The sequence below is a fragment of the Molothrus aeneus genome, chromosome 1, assembly GCF_037042795.1.
Source record: "Molothrus aeneus isolate 106 chromosome 1, BPBGC_Maene_1.0, whole genome shotgun sequence".
Classification (NCBI taxonomy): Eukaryota; Metazoa; Chordata; class Aves; order Passeriformes; family Icteridae; genus Molothrus; species Molothrus aeneus.
Window position 1 is genome coordinate 69,217,177 of NC_089646.1, and position 16,490 is coordinate 69,233,666.

General features: G+C 48.3%; 1 protein-coding gene across 1 annotated transcript; it reads left to right on the plus strand.

The window, feature by feature from the left end:
* Positions 1-781: 781 nt before the first annotated feature.
* IRF4 (interferon regulatory factor 4) lies at positions 782-16,277 on the plus strand. The gene is made up of 9 exons (XM_066545488.1): positions 782-893; positions 2,409-2,706; positions 3,171-3,357; positions 4,144-4,232; positions 4,784-4,925; positions 6,693-6,800; positions 8,096-8,449; positions 12,343-12,455; positions 14,426-16,277. Exons 2-9 carry the CDS (start codon positions 2,503-2,505, stop codon positions 14,567-14,569), a joined length of 1,341 nt encoding a protein of 446 aa, XP_066401585.1. The 5' UTR covers positions 782-893; positions 2,409-2,502; the 3' UTR covers positions 14,570-16,277.
* Positions 16,278-16,490: the final 213 nt, after the last annotated feature.

Genomic DNA, 16,490 nt, shown 5'->3' on the forward strand with positions numbered 1-16,490 from the left:
TCATCCACCACGTTGGGGCAGGAGGCTCTGAGGGCAGGCGAGCCAGCGGGTTCCAGCCCTGGCGCCTCAAGATGGGCTTTGCGGAGGCAGCATCCCCTGGGCCCAGCGGGGAGGGAGCCGCTCCCGGCGGAGCTAGTGGCTGTCCCCGCTCCCGGCGAAGCTGGTGGCTCTCCCCGCTCCCGCCCCATCGGGGCTCGCTGCCTCCAGGACCGGCGCCGCTGGTGTCCCCCTACCCCACCTTGCCCCCCAGTTCACACCTTTCGGGCTGCCAAACACGGAATGGACTGGACGGGGAGAGCCCGAGCCCTGGGGGGGAAAGGAGGCGGGTGTGTGTCTCATTCCACCCCGCGATCCCGGCTCTGTGACCCGAGCAAAGAGGGGCTGGGTGGCAGAGGGTGCCGGCCGGGGGTCCCGACCTGGGCACGGCGTGGGCTGGTGCGCGGATGCCCCCGCGTCTCCCCGAGCATCCCGGGGGCCCGGCCGGCGCCGTCTAGGACGATTCTGGTGGGTGTAGCGAGCTGGGTCTTTACAGGAAAAGCCGCCCGGCTCTCACTGGTAGGAGTTTCCCTGGGCTATTTATGTATGTGCGTCTGTCTGTAAAGATTTAAAAAAACCCAACCCAGCGGGGATGCGGAGGGCGCCGGGCTGCACGCCCTCCCGCCCGCACCGTGTTTACCAGCAATGGCTATGTGTCACTGCCTCAGATGTTTTCCAGCTCGCCGAGTCCCCGCTCCCCTCCGCCGGCTCCACCTCCGGGCCCGCCTCCCCCCGCCCGGCACGACGCCCTCCATCATATAAACTTCCCAGTGCCGTCGGCCCAGCCGCTTCGCGCCCCGTCTCAGCAGCCGCCCGGCAGCCGGCGGCCCCTGCCCGCTCCCAGCACGGTGACAGAGGTAAGCGAGGGGCGGCCGAGCCCCCGGGACCCCCGGCCAGCCCCCGTCGGGCTCGGCGCTCCCGGCGGGGTGGGCGGTGCGGGCGCCTCGGTTTGCCCGGTGGGCGCTTCTCCTGTGGCTCCTTGTCGGCACCCGAGCGAGCCCTTTTGCCTTTTTTTTTTTCTTTTCTTTCTTCTCCCTTTTGTTTCTCCCCCCGCCTCATTCTATTTCTTCCTTAATTTAAAGCAAAAGAAACAACACCCGCCCGTTATCTGCTCCTGAGGTGAGGGCGCGCACCGGCCCCAGCCCGGCCGGTTCCCGCTGCTCTCGGGAGGGTCGCGGGAATGTGTGGGAGGGATCCGCTTCGTGCACAGTGAACGGGGGGAATGTGACTTTTTTGGGGTCTTCGCACGGACTCCTACGGGCTCCACGCTGGGGAGCCGAGGTCCCGAGTGCGCCCCATCCCTCAGACGCACCATGTGCAAGGGAGATGCCGAGGGACCGAGTTTGGTGTCCAGGGGGATGCTGCCCCTGCGGAAGGGTGTAAGGGGTGCGGAACGGTGATGCCCATCTGCCCACAGTAGTGTGCGCCTGTCGGGCAAGGATCTCGGAAAGGCTCCCCGTGGGTAGAGGCAAAGATCCCTGGTGATCCCTAAGATTTCGGGCATTCAAGCATTTACCAGCTCGATGAGACAAACCTGACGCCGGGTCCCCATCCCTGGTGCCGGTGTCCCGGAGTTCGCACCTTCCCGGCGCGTTCCCATCCCTGCGGAGCCGCGACGCTCTCCGTCCGTGCGCGCCTGCGCCTCTGCGTGCGGCTCTAGGGCTCCGTGTGGTGGGCTGCCAGCTCCCACGTCCCGGGGGACATAAGTGCCCTGATGCCGGGCTCTGTGGGCTGCTGTCTTTCCACTTTTAGGTATATGCAGCGTATAGATTTGAATGTTGCTATGTGTGCGTGCTGGAAGCAGTTGGAGGGGTAGATATGTATAGGACATCATGTGTTCAAGTGTGTCTTGCTGAAGGGAGCTTGTGGAAGCTGCTTTGGTGCTATAGATAGATGCCATGTAAACCATAACTGTGTGTGAAGCCCTCCGAATCGTGTGCATGGCATGTCTGATAGCACATGTGTGCGCCGTCATAGGCAAACCTATTTCAACGCAATTTTTAACTAGTTTGGTTGAAAAGTAAACTCCCAGTTGAACTCTCAGCAGGACAAGGGAGCTGTGCCTTAAGTCACTTACAACAAAAACTTCAACGACTGATGTCTGTTCACGCATAGCAGTGCTGGGACAGGGGGAAGTCTGTCAAAGTCTGCAGCACAGGCAGTGCCTGGGGAGGGCTGTGGGGGGCTGTGCCCGGTTTCCTGAGGCTCTGTACCGTGTTTCCCGGGGCCCCCAGGGCCCCCAGCACGCCGTGGCTGCTGTTTGGTGCGGTGTGTGTGGCACCAGGGACTGGGCACCGCTGGTGGGGACTTAGCCCAGCGCTCAACCTGTGGGTTGGCCTCTCCCCACATCCTGCTCATTTCCCCCTCCTCAGCAGCCTCCCAGAGAGCTGGTGCTTGGACCTGTGTGGAGAGGTCAGCTTGGTGGGGCACCCCGAAACCCCCTGCCCAACCTGTGATAGGAGTGGCATGAACTTGGAGCCGGGCGAGTGCGGGATGAACTCGGTGAGCTGTGGCAATGGGAAACTCCGCCAGTGGCTGATCGACCAGATAGACAGCGGCAAGTACCCCGGGCTGGTGTGGGAGAACGACGAGAAGAGCATCTTCCGCATCCCCTGGAAGCACGCTGGCAAGCAGGACTACAACCGCGAGGAGGACGCCGCCCTCTTCAAGGTAAGGCTCAGCCTGGGCTTGGGATGGTGGAATGCTGGCGGGGCACGAGGGATGCCCCTCACCATCTCATCCTTGCCACCTGCCTCTGCAGGCTGCCTCTGCTGCTTGGCTGCTGCTGGGCGCTGCCTGGCTTTGCCCTAGTGTCCCTGTGTTTGTGGGACAGCCCACCCTTCCCCAGTTCTCTGCGTGGAGCTAAATGCTTCTGGGACCACAGCACATATGTTTCCACATTCATTCCCCTTTCTTATGGCCACTAAACTGTTTTTTTGTACCTTACCATGCTGCTATTTTTTAGCCTAAACCTGTGGGGAGTAAATTCGTGAACAATTCATGCACATGTAAGCACATACACGTATGCTGTTTCAAGCATTATGCCTTGTACTTGATTCTTTTTTTCTTTTTTTTTCTTCCTTTTTTTTTTTTTTCCATTTTCTTGCTCTTTTGATTATCTGAAATGTTTCCAGGCTTGGGCTCTTTTTAAAGGAAAGTTCAGAGAGGGCATTGATAAACCAGATCCCCCTACCTGGAAGACAAGATTAAGGTGTGCTTTGAACAAGAGCAATGACTTTGAAGAACTGGTGGAGAGAAGCCAGCTGGACATCTCAGATCCCTATAAAGTGTACAGAATAGTGCCAGAAGGAGCCAAAAAAGGTAAAGCATCTCAAATTCCCTGTGTAACAGAATGTGAAAATGTCTCATTGCAAGCATATGAGGACTGAAGTGTGCTTTTCTGGAATGACCCTGCAGCCTTTTTAAGTCTTTTAAGGGACCAAAATGAGGGCTCAAGTGCAGCTTGTTCTGTGACTTGAGAGGCTGTGTCTGCAGGAGGACTGCTGGCATTTGAGCTGGAGCACTGAAAGGGAGCCCCTGCAGGAAGATGCAGACAGGCTTCTGCACATCACTGGAGGAATTCCTCTTTTAGCTGGAGCCTCCCTGCCAGTTCTGTGTAGTGAGAGCCAAGCAGGTGGCTCAAGGGACAGGCAAAAAAAAAAAAAAAGCATGCTGGATCTAGGTTCTGAATACAGGAAAGAGCAATTTTGGGGCAGACTGTAGGTAACTGCCTTGGGGGGAAAGAGCTGGGAGTGAGGGATGCCCAGCCTGCAGCCTCCAGGGCGGGGGCAGGGCTGTGCCTGCTCTCCAAGAAGGCCCTGGTGCCAGGCAGGGCCTGAGAGGAAAGGCTTGGCATCATTGTGCACTAGGCTGGGACACACTGTGCTGTGGGGCACTGCAGAGCCCAGAGGGACAGACTGCCCAGAATCCCCCTGGATTCCCTGGGACAGACTGCCCAGGGCGTCCAGTCCCAAGTGGGCACTGGAAGGCATTTTGGCCTCTCTCTGTTCAATGGCAGGTTGTATGGATTTGCCTTTATTGTGCCGATTTCGGATTTCCTTAAGACATGGTTGACATAATTTATTTTCATTCCTCTGGTGAACGCAGGTGCAAAACAGATCAGCATGGAGGAACAGCCATTAATGATGAACCATCCCTTTCCAATAACATCTCCTTACACTGCACTACCATCTCAGGTATGGCATTAGTTGAGTGTTTGGTTGGTGCCTCTAGGCTGAGCAGCGATTTCTGTGCTATGCCTGTCCTTGCTGGTGGGGCTCTCAGGTTCTCCCTGTGAAGAAACTTCATTATGAGAACTGAGAAATTGAGAAGCAACTTTTCTAATGTCAGATGAGGCCACAGGGCAATTGATTTCCCTTGGTGTTGTTTATCCCAGAGTAATAGCTCTTCTCTGTTGGACAGCAGCTCCTAGTGCACTGCCATTCTCCTGGTGCCAGAATGTGAGCACCCAATGAAGCCTTGCTCTTTCAAGCAGACATTTACCAGCAGTGCTTTGACTGCCTTTTGTTATTCCACTCCTCTTATTATTTACACCAGTGGTGAGAAGCTCATTTGAGAGCCTCACTGGTGGTGGTGGCCAAGTGCCATCCGCGTAGCCTGGGCACAGCTCAGACCTCCATGGGCTTTGGCAGGGAAAATCAAGGAGCTGAGATGAGAAAGCTGATGCAATGCATAGCATTAGTTGTGACAGCTGCCTGCTGAAAGAATACCTCATTAAATCGAGTAGGTGCCGAACTACATGGTGCCCCACGAACGGAACTGGAGGGAGTTTGCCCCGGAGCAGCCACATCCTGACATTCCGTACCAGTGTGCCAGCATCCCCTTCGCCACTCGCGGCCATCACTGGCAAGGGCCTGCCTGTGAAAATGGTAAGACACCCCTGTTTGGGGCTGCTTGCTGAGGCTGGCCACCTGGAGGAACCCCAGATTCCTCAGGCTCATTATTTGTGGCTTTGATTGGAATGAACAGATGTGGATGTAGAGGGGGGCTGGGTTCCCTTGAAAGGGAGCCACCTTTGTCCTGGCTCTTGCGTCCACTGCCACTGTATGTGTGGTGTGTGGGCTGTGCAGTTCTCTGCATTGATAGAAATCAGCCCCCAAAAGTCCTCAGCTGTCTCAAAAGCCCTGAGCAATAAAGAAGGCAACCAGCCCTCTCAAAAACCCCAAATGGGAACATATGTTCTTTAGCTTTTCTCTCTGATTTTGGACTTTTTGAGGCATACACCAGAGAGGTTTTCCCTCCAGCTTTGTGGGTTAGACTGACATTATTCTCCCTAGGGGAAAGCTGAAATTATTACTTTATTTTTGTGCTGTGGCAGTGGGACAACTTGTCATGGATTGAGATTCTCTTGGGGCTGGTACAGCAGAAACAGAATAAAGGAATGTTTCCTTCCCCAAAGATCTCACAGTACCAGAGCCTAACACAATCATGGCTTTCCGAGCTCTGCATCTGTAGGAAAAAGCTCAAATTGTGAAAATTGGCAATGCTGAAGCTTGCAGGGAATAAAACATAAGAGAAAGGGAACTGTGTGCTGTAGACCCTTGCAGGGTAACTCACCTGAGGATGCAGGCATTTGATTTGTGAGGAGAACCACTTGGTTCAGAAGGGCAGAAAAGGATGGAAAGCAAGAAAGGACCCTTGGAGTAGGTGCTATGTTTTCAGAGGACAACTCTTTCGTGGTTTTGATGCATAGAAATCTTTGGATCTGCTAAAAAGTAAATACTCAGTGCACTGCAACTTTTGCTGGCAGTATATTGGAATTATTAGGCAGAATGTTTTGCTCTTTAGCTGAGTTATTTGCTAATAAAAAAATCAAGGTAGCAAGCAGAATGAGCTCTGCCCTGAAGTGCATCCTCTGCAGCACTTGCACACATTTGGATCCTTTGCTGAATTTGTAGGCTGTTGTTAGTGGTTGATACTGTGTTTCTCACTGGGCTATAAAATCCATCAAGAGATGGGTGGGTGTTTTTTATCCCAGTTACTCCAGCTCCTGGTGAGTTTTGCCACTGGGAAAGGTAATGCGTTCTTGTCTGCCAGTCACTTGCATCATCCTCCAGAGACTTTTATTGGCATTAAGAAACAGGAAAAACATCACTTGTCCATGGTAAAATCCACTTACTCAAAGGCATCTGTTGGAACAGTTTAGTAGTTCTAAATAGTAGTTCTGCTAATAAAACCCTAATAATCTTCTGCTGCATATTTTTCTTCACCTACATTTAAACAGTGTTAATCCCAGCTTTATTGTTATACCCATCATGAGTAAAGTTTTTTTGAAATATGAATTGTTTCATGCAGGCAACTTTTAAGAGCACTGTAGTCTAGTTAAAAATTTAAATTATTTCTTTAATGGAATAACATGTTAAGTAAGGAAAAGGACTAGGGGGAATATAGAAACACTAAGGGATTATTTCATGCTGACCCAATTGAAAATATAGTCCAGGTAACATCTGGAGTGATTGGTAGAGTTGGCCTACCTGGAGGAATTGGGAGATAGGAGCTTTTTAAGAAGAAGGGGAAAGAGAGAGAAAGTTCCTGTTGGGGTCCAGGAAAACTCACTTTTGCATTGCTGTGATCTCTGCCCTAGCTTTTCCTCCAGGATTTAGGCCTCTGTCACTGACTTTTGTTTGTGAAAACAGGTTGTCAGGTGACAGGAACCTTTTATGCTTGTGCTCCTCCTGAGTCCCAGACTCCTGGCATCCCGATTGAGCCAAGCATAAGGTCTGCTGAAGCCCTCACTCTCTCAGGTAAGGTCTATAATCCCCCAGGCTTCTTGGGGAGCTTGGTAAGAGACTCACACTTCTGCCTTGCCCAGGCACCATCTCTCTTTTCAGATTAAAGGAAAAAAGAAGAAAAAAAAAAAGAAAGTTAATCCTCTTTAATGAGTGAATTTAGGTGTATGGTTGTAAGTCTGCTTTCCAGGATACTTGAGCACTTCCAGCCCCAGCTCCAAGGGATGGAGGTGGTTAAAGTTTATGAAAGTGCTTGGCTGGCTTGTGGTGTTAGTGCTGGGTTGCTTTGGTGGGACACCAAATCAGGCCTTCCCCGGCGAGTTTGGCAATTTAGGAGTGTCAGTGACTTCAGGCTCAGGTTTTCATTTGGGAGAACCCCCCCTAAAATTGGTAGTGCTTGTAGTGCTCCTGTTGGTGCCATCTGGCTTTGCTCTGCTTTGTTATTCCTGGTGGGAGAAAAAAAAAAGACATTCAGGAAAGAAAAGGGAAGTTATTTCAGCCAGGTTTGCAGATGTCTGGATGCTGGGGAACTTTCTGAGTAATTCTGGGAAAAGGTGTGGGAATGTGCTTTTCATGGAGTTAGTGGATAGACCTGTAAAGTGCTGCTTGGTGGGTTCTTAAGTGGGATTGTTCTCCTGAGTCAGGGTCAGTGTGGGTGTGTAGATGTGTTTGTCTTTGTGTGTGTATGTGAGCATACATTGTACACACATGTGTGTATTTTATATATATTTTCAGTGCTGTGTGAATTCTTAGGAGTCAGCCAGGTGGACCAGATGGCCATTTGAAGGCAAGGCAGGGGATTTTAGGTACAGCCCTGTTGGAGCTGGAGCCAGCAGTTGCTTCTCTCCAGGCAGCTGAGTGCAGCTTTGCAGGTCCCCTGTGCAGGAGCCTTTTCTATGCAAAATCTGGGGGGAAGCACAGCTACTTCCTTGTTAAATCTGAGGAAGTGTACTGAGCCAGTGGGTTTATCTGTGACGTGAGCTTGGAAAATGTGACCAACATCAACTTTTTCTGTGCAGATTTTTCCTTTTAAATGGAAATGTGAACTTGGTGGGATTTTAGTTCTACGAAATTCCCACGCATCAGTAGCCCTTTTAATAAGATGAGAGAGCATTAATGCTACTGTGCCCCTAAAATTTCAGTATTTATATTCTTTTTATTTTTTTGACTAATATGACCTTCTGACCACTGGGCTCAGAAATCTTACGCAAACTTGTCTCTTGGCCTTAGCACAGATCCGAAACATTAAACATCCATACTAATTTATCACAGGGATTGTTTTTTGTTTGTCTGTTTGTTTCTCCTTGTAGACTGCCGACTCCACATCTGCTTGTACTACCGTGAAATACTGGTGAAGGAGGTGACAACTTCCAGCCCTGAGGGCTGTAGGATATCCCACGGCCAAAGCTACGAGGTCAGCAGCCTGGACCAAGTTGTTTTCCCTTATCCAGAGGATAATGGCCAGAGGAAGAACATAGAAAAACTACTGAGCCACCTGGAACGAGGAGTAATTCTATGGATGGCACCTGATGGCCTCTACGCTAAGAGACTTTGCCAAAGCAGGATCTACTGGGATGGGCCAATGGCGCTCTGCAGTGACCGACCCAACAAGCTGGAGCGGGACCAAACGTGCAAACTCTTCGACACTCAGCGCTTCTTAGCAGGTAATTCCCACTGTGGCTTTGATACCCTCTTGGAAATGTCACCTGGTCACTGTCCAAATCAGCTTTATGGGAGTGCTCTTTTCATTCAAGTGAGAATTGTCCCTTGATACTTCTGGGCAAATGCAGCCAAGAGGTGCTTGAATCCTGAGTAATCCTATAAATTTCTGCTCTCTGCACATTCAATGCCCCTGCACAGACCAGCAGGAGTCAGCTGAGGCTCAGCTGGTGACACCCAATCTCTCACATTTCTATATGAAGCATAAGGAGGAACCTAGCAAAATAGTTTTTCCATAAATTGACACAGAAAATTGGATCCTCATCTTGGATTTGCTAGTCTAAGTCCTGGATAGGTCTGTGGTCTGCACTTGCACTCCTCTCAGCTTGACCCAGAGCAAGTCTGAGGTCTTGCCCTGAGTGTACAAATTTCAGTAGCAAGCCTTCTTTTCAGTCTGTGCCAGTGTCTAAAAGATATCTAGGAATTCAAAAGGGTTTCACAAGCTCTGGAATTTCAGGACTGCCTAACATTCTGAGCAAGGAGGTGCATACCTCACCAGAGCTCTCTGGAAAGGTCTCATTTTGCACAAGGCAGTGCAGAGGGAGCAGGGGAGTGCTTTAGGACAGTGCCTTCTCCTTACAGCCCGTGAAGGGAAGAGGGGCAAAGCTTCAACCCCACTTCCCAGCACACCTGCACAGTTAGAGAGAGGAGAGCTGTCCACTCTGAGGAACTGGTGGGAGATGGTCATTGTCCCAGAGGACAGCTTGGGCGGCAGGAATAGATATTGGTCCTTTCTGGATATTTTTGGCATCACTTAGAGGTGAACTAAGTTGCTATGGTTTGGTGTGTTTTCTTACTAGAACAGAGCATCAGCACTGGCATGATATTCTCAGGGGAATAATGCCTTGCAAAATTTAAAAAAACCCAACAAATGAAATCCAAATCATCAGTTTTAGCATACTTTATATTCCAAGGTTGATACGTTGCCCTAGAGAAACAGCCAAGAAAAAATTGCATTTAAAGAGAGAAATCTTATATAGATGTGAGAATTGACAGTTAGAAAGGGGAATTTGAGGTCAGGCATTGGGTTGGGCTTCAATCACATGCTAATTTAAAGATGTATAATTCTGTGCCTGGTGATGGTTTTGGAAATCCCTTTCCCTTTTCTCAGGTGGTTTTTTAGATGTGCTCTGGGTTCTTCCAAATAGTTGACAGGACATCTCTTTTTAGACGCCTCACCCCAAAGATAAGCTCAAGCAATAGTTATTTTTCACCCTCCTAAATTACTTATGCACCAGTGCCTGTGCAAACCCAAGTGTGTGGTTGCAGTCACGGTCTGTGGCATGTGCAAAGTGAGTTTTTGCATGTGATGATGCTCAGTGCAGTTTGGAAGTGAGTTGCCATGGGCCTGACACATCTGCTGTGTGAATTGAATGTGCTGGTGTCTCAGCCTGCAAGCAAGCTCAGGGATTCCCCTACTCTGGGAAACTGGGACTCCCCTGGGAAGAGAGGCAGGTGATCTCTGCCAGGAGAGGGAATCATGAACAGCAGAGAAGGGGACAGATGCAGAAGTGCTACAGCTCTTGGGGAACCACTGAGGAGCTGAACCCTAAATGCGAACTGCACTGGAACACTGGGGCCTGGGCTGAGAAGCCTCTGCTGCTGAGAAAGCTAAAATGGGGCAATAAATCAGAAAGCAGGAGAATGCTCTCTGTGGAGAGAGATAAATGCATGGTAATTGTTGTAAATTGGGCTGGGTGGAGAGTAGGAGAGCAGAGGAAGAGTGCTTGGAGTGTGAGGGTGGCAGCCAGAGAATAGTTGGTGGGACAGAAGGAGTGGCAGCTGGAGCAGGAGTATCAGGAGGTTGAAAGGGTTTGGGGAGGCACAGGGGGAGCCCTTTGATGTTGGATGATGCACTTGGGCCTGGAAAGGAAGACAGAGCGAGCAGAAGGTTTTGGAGAAGTGCAGGGCTGAACTCAAACCATGATTGTCCTGGTGGTGGTAAAGAAAGGGCTTTCTTCTCCAGCTCTGTGCTATGGGCACTCCCACAGGTACTCAGGATTTGGAGAATCGCTGAGGCCAAGTAAAACAAGGGAAAGAGGAAGGTGAAAGAAGTTGTACATCAGCTGGATTGGCCTTGGGTGGGTCATCCTTCTTTGTCCTGTAACAGCACAGAGGGAAGCAGAGTCCCATGGAAAAATCTCTTCTTTCTTGACTTATCCCCAGAGGGTATGGCACACTTCAGGGGTTTCTGGGGAGACTTTGGAGAAAGCTTCATTTTACTCCATGTTTTAAGCAAGCTGCCCATTGTTTTACTTGTTTTACTGGCCCTCTCAGTAGGACTAGTAGTCCAAGCCAGGGTTGGGATAGCCACTGAATCCACACCTTGGTCTGAAAAGCTTGCAGTTAGAATGGGAATGGCAGGGGTGTATTTTGGGAAAAGATGCATTTGTCATGTCAAGTTCAAAGGCTCTGCTTTCCCTTTCTAGCAGGGAGGGTGCTTCATTATAATACATCAGCTTTAATATTAATTGCAGCTTTTTCCAGAAAGCATGAACAGGGTTATAAATTAAAATTGAATATTTATCTATCAGCTGTGTAGAAACACAGCACTCAACACACACTTTAACAAGGATATTGTGTTAGATTGAATTTTCTCTTTTCTGGATGGAAATGCAGTATCAAAACAACAACATTTGGTCCACAACACTGGAGATTCTGGTCTGAGTGGGAGTACCTGATAAAGGCCTCCCCTGCTACTTTTCACAGGGGACACTGACTATTAGAATAACAATATTTCATCATTTCACTTTGCACTAGGTTATGGGTTAGCAAAGAGAGTGCAAGGGCACAAAAGACACAGAAAGCTCTTTTGCTGGCTCAGTACATGGCTGAAGTAAGAGCCCTTTCCCCTTCCTTACGACAGTGTGACAATGACAGTATGACAGTGACCTTACTTCACCTCTGTCACAGTCTGGCTGTGGCTAATTTTTGGGCCTGGCAGTATTTTGTGTCTCTGGCACTACCAAGCCATTTCAGTGCTGCTTTTGTGTGTCTGCTTGAATGGTTCCCTTGAATGGTACCAGAGGTGTCTGCACTCAGGGTCCCTTAGAAGTACTAACTGGAAGACATCTTGGTTTGTGCATATGAAATTAATTGTGAGACAAAGTAAACAGAAAAGTTGCAGTGTTGTAAATATCCAGCTCCCCATGATCCCAGGGAATGTCTCCAAACTCAGTGTCTTGTGCTTACCTTTTGTCTTTTTCCTGACCTCTCTCATCAACCCCTGGAGTTACTTTATCTTCTCCATTGTGCTCCAAGGTCATCCACAAAGTCTTACTGGCCTGTACTGGTTTTGAGTGGAGCAGGGTTAATTTTCTTCACAGTGGTCCTTGTGATGCTGTGGTTTGGATTTGTGACCTAAACAAATAACTGATAACACAGGGACAATTTGTGCTGATAACACAGGGACAATACAGCTGATGTTGAACAGTGCAATCGCAATGTCAAGGTTTTCTCCTTGTCTCACTCTGCCCTCACAGGCTGCAGTCTGGGGTGGACAAGAGTCTGGGAAGGGGCACAGTCAGGGCTTCAACAATCCCAGCCGAGGGATATTCCATTCCATATGGGGGAATTTGCCAGAGGTTGCTGTTGCTTGGGCACTGGCCGTGTGTAGATCAGCCAGTCACGAGTGATTGCTTTTTCCATCACTTGTTTTTCTTTGTTTTGTCTTCTTTGTTTGTTTCTTTTTACCCATTAAACTGTCTTTATCTCAACCCACACATTTTTTTCCTTTTGCCATTCTGTTTTTCTCTCCCATGCTGGTGGTGGGAGTGAGTGAGTAGCTGTGTGATGCTTGCCTGATTATTCCAGAGCACGGTACTTTCTCTCTTCCCAGAGCTGCAAGCCTTTGCTCACCATGGACGTCCGCTGCCGAGATATCAGGTCGCTCTGTGCTTTGGGGAGGAATTTCCAGATCCACAGAGGCAGAGGAAACTAATTACAGCCCATGTAAGTAGGATTTCTGCCTTACCTAAAAGAAGCACACTCCTTGGAGGATATGAATCTGCCAGTCAGGCTTTTGTGCCTCATGTAGATTATGAAGGAGGTAGTAAATTGTTGAAGATGCAGCACTTTCCAGAGCAAGGTTTAATCCCCAGATCTGCCAGGGACTGACTGGAAGCCCTCAGTAGGGCAGAGCACCTGATTTTCCCTCTCTATAGAGCATTTTTTGATCTCTTTCAAATCCCATCTAAAGCTGAAATGTACCTGGAACTGCTGGGCTGTGCTGTTATTGGCACCAGCCCAGTTGTGCAGCTGCTTGGGTTGCCTGGCCACTGCAGGATGTGGTGCTTTTACACTCACTGCACCTGAAGGTGCTCCAGAATCCCAGCTTGCATCTCAAGGGCCTCAGCCCTTGATAGGATGCAGGGGCTGCCTGTGCAGCTTCAGGGTTCAGTAGCTGTCAGGCTCATGGGCTGGCTGACCTCAGTTCACACACACTCAAAGCTGCTGTTTCGGGATGCTCTCTGAGAGAGGGTGATGGTGGAGACTGAGACCAGGTACTTTCTGAATTGGCTATATTGGCCCATAAAACCACAAGAGAGGTGGCAATGCTCACATTAGTGGCAGGGCTTTGCTTACTGCATCCTTGAGAAGAAAACTGGTGTCTCTTTTAAGTTTTTCGAAAGCCCCTTTGGTAGCAGGATGGGTGCCAAGTCAGATTTCTACCATAAGCTGTGGCCTCTGCTTAGCTGTGTAGCTTTTGTGCTGCCACACTGCTGCCTGGCAGATCTCTGGGGTAGAAGTTCAGAAGCTCACAAATCCATCCTGAGCTGTGCAATGACTAGTTAGAGATGGTTGCCCATCCCTGACTCTCCTTCAACTTTTTCCCATTCTTATTTTGACTTTCCAGCTTTCCATCCCTGCTTCATACCATCCTCTCTCCAGCCCCCATATCCATCTCTTATCCTGGTATCTTCTCTGTGAGCCTGTACCTCGTGCTCATTCCAGAGCTTTGCTTCCCCTCTGCCAATTGCTCAGTCTGCTCATCCTCTTGATCTGTCCTGGCTTGTGGGCTGATGGGACCCTACCTTCCCACCAAACAGTAATGCACTGAAAGCTGCCTGGGGCACGCGTCCCACTGCCTTCCCATCTCCACCTTGGCATTTCTTTCCTCCAAAACAGTGCCTGTGTCTTTTAACATGGAGGGATTGGCTGACCAGCAGGAGAGGGTTGTGGACAAGCGTCATCCAGCCTGTCCTTCACTGAGAGTAAGGAGAGCTTCAGGTGTTTGTTCTCAGTGTACAGCTCAAATATTTACAGTCAGAGCCCAAAGCTCTGAGAGGGAGTGGTGGTTTCTGAAGAGACAGAAGTGAAGGCAGTGTTAACTCATACAAATCCCACTTGGTGGTTGAACAAATTTCTCATCAGAGCTTGAATGAACGGAAACAAAAGTAACCTAAAATGTTAGGTTGAAATCTAACTTCAGACACAGTCATTTGGCAACATATCTCTGCCTACCTGAGGGCTCCAACATTTCAAGTTAAGTCCTCAAAGCACTTTGCAGTGCAGACAAGACTTTTGGCATGTTCAACATGTATTTAAACACTTGGAGTGGCTGTGGGCATGTGTGTCCTGTGGGCATTGCTCACAGCCTGGGGCTGGCTAAGGGATTGCAATTTTTGATACATCATTTGTGTCACTGCTCCAGTCCCTTATAATGAAGGTGGTGAAGGTAAGGAGTGTGTGCAGGTAGACACTAAGGAGTGTGTGCAGACGCTGGGCAGCAGGGCTAGGCTAGGCTAGGCAAGACCTAGTTTAAAACAGAGATTAGTAAAACCATTGAAATTGTATTCCCATTCTGGGAAGCAGAACTGTTCTGCCCCAACTTGTTTTTAACTTAAAACCGCCCTGAATAACTAAGATGAGGAGCGTGAAGTTTTGTCACATGTCTGATTAACATTTTGTCTGTTCTTAAGGTTGAACCAATGTTTGCCAGGCAGCTGTATTACTTTGCTCAACAAAACAGTGGACATCTGCTGAGAGGCTATGATTTACCAGAACTTGTGACTAGTCCAGAGGATTATCACACATCTATTCGCCATTCCTCTATTCAAGAGTAAGAACCTCAGAAGGAGTGGTTTTAAAGGCACTGTAAAGATTGTGCAGAGGGGAAGACCAGATCTGGGTCACGATTTGGACATCCACAATCCCAGCTGGATGCCTTCAGGGGTACAATGATAGGAAAGTGAGCAACTAGGACAACTGTATTGTACAATAAAATTGACAGGTCTTCAACATTTGGATGCTACATCTCACATGGGGTTCCACTGTTGCTGAGAATTAACTCGAAACTGACAAAATGCTTGCTGTGTTTACGTTTGCTTTAATGTTCTTCTTGGCTTTTGAGGACTGATCCATACCGAAGACTTAAATCCAGAGTTTACACTGTTTCCTTTGCAGGGCTATTTATTTTGGATTACTGATCTCAGGGAAAGTACATAAATTTGCAGTGTTCCCAATTTGAAACTGTAGCTACTATAGGTGGGTAGCAAATGTAGATGGTTTATTGAGAATAGCTAATACATGTACGTGGTTATAAATTTAGATTCATAAGTGTGATGCCTATTTTCTTGTATAGAATATTTCAGTGTATTTTTGAAAACAATGCAATTCTTCAGAGACATATTTTTTTAATGTCTGACTTGTCCTGACAACGAATTTTGTTGCTGCCGTTGTTGTTATTGGATTAGCCTCCATGATAGCAGTTTCTAAGGTAATGCATTTATGGTACTGTGTTAAGAAGAGTGACCGTTCAACTCATATTACCTGTGGATTTAGTGGATTAACCACTAAAATTCTAGACTCTCAAAGAGCAGGTTTATAAATAAATTGTTTTTTTCTTATAATTGTAAGCTACTATGCATGCATTATACATACACATATATATGTACATATGTATGTATGTATGTATGTATGCATTAGAATTAAGTTGGCAGACCTTGCAAATAGCACAGAAATGATCCAGCTACCCCTTTTTGATGTCACATCCATAAGCCAGGTTAAAATAACCACCACCCGTGACTTGGACAGAGCCAACTCTGCTGTTTGTGTGCACTTGCAGCTTTCTTCCAGTGGTACTGAAATGAATGTGAAAGGAGAGCTCAAGGAGAGCAGCATTTAGCCTTCTGTACTAAGGCAGTCAAGGAAATACTTGTTTGAATGTTTGTAGAATTTGATGCAGTTTGCAGCTTTCAGTGGTAGGGTGCTTTTAGAAAGACAAAGAAGTCTTCTGGGTGTGTGTGTCAATGAAGTTTCCTTGCTGGCAGGCAGCCCATGTGGTCTTAGTAGGTTTCACTCCAGAACATGATCTCCCTGTGCTTAGCAGACATACTTCACTTGACTTCCTAAATGAGGAAGAAAAAACGGTACTTGGTCTGGCAGCAGACTTGTGTTAGGGAATTTGAATTTATACATCTTAAAGATGCATACTCTTTTGGGATATATTATCCCCCTTCTTCTTCACAATGCCAAGCAGAATGAACAGGGCATTTCTACTTTGTTACTTGAAGGGTTTTTTTCCTGGCTTAAAGATTTTTGTAGGGGAGACCTCTTTCTTAGACATTAAAAGCAATGCTCTGGGTGACCATCTGAGATTCGCATGTGCTTTTGTCCTGTGCGTACATTTTACTGAAAGGGACTTCTGTGTTCAGACTTAACTGGTACAATACAAATATTTGATGTGTTTTTCACTTTTTTTCTAGTGGTTGTTGCTTCATATGCTCATTGCTTCAGCTCACGTCTTGGAATAAAGTTCTATTTCCCTACCAACTCGGTGCGTATGTGTTGTTTTCAGTAGCGGGACAAATCTAACGCGTGTGGTTCTGCACTGTGAACCTGGGCAGCACTGCTGGCTGTCTATGGGGAACTCTGTTCTGAGCCAAAAGTGCAGAGAAAGGTCAAAAGGTAAGGATTTTTGTTTATGGAAATGTCTGCAATATTAGCCACAGGTAGCAGAAAAAAGGAAAATAGAGAGGTTCCCCT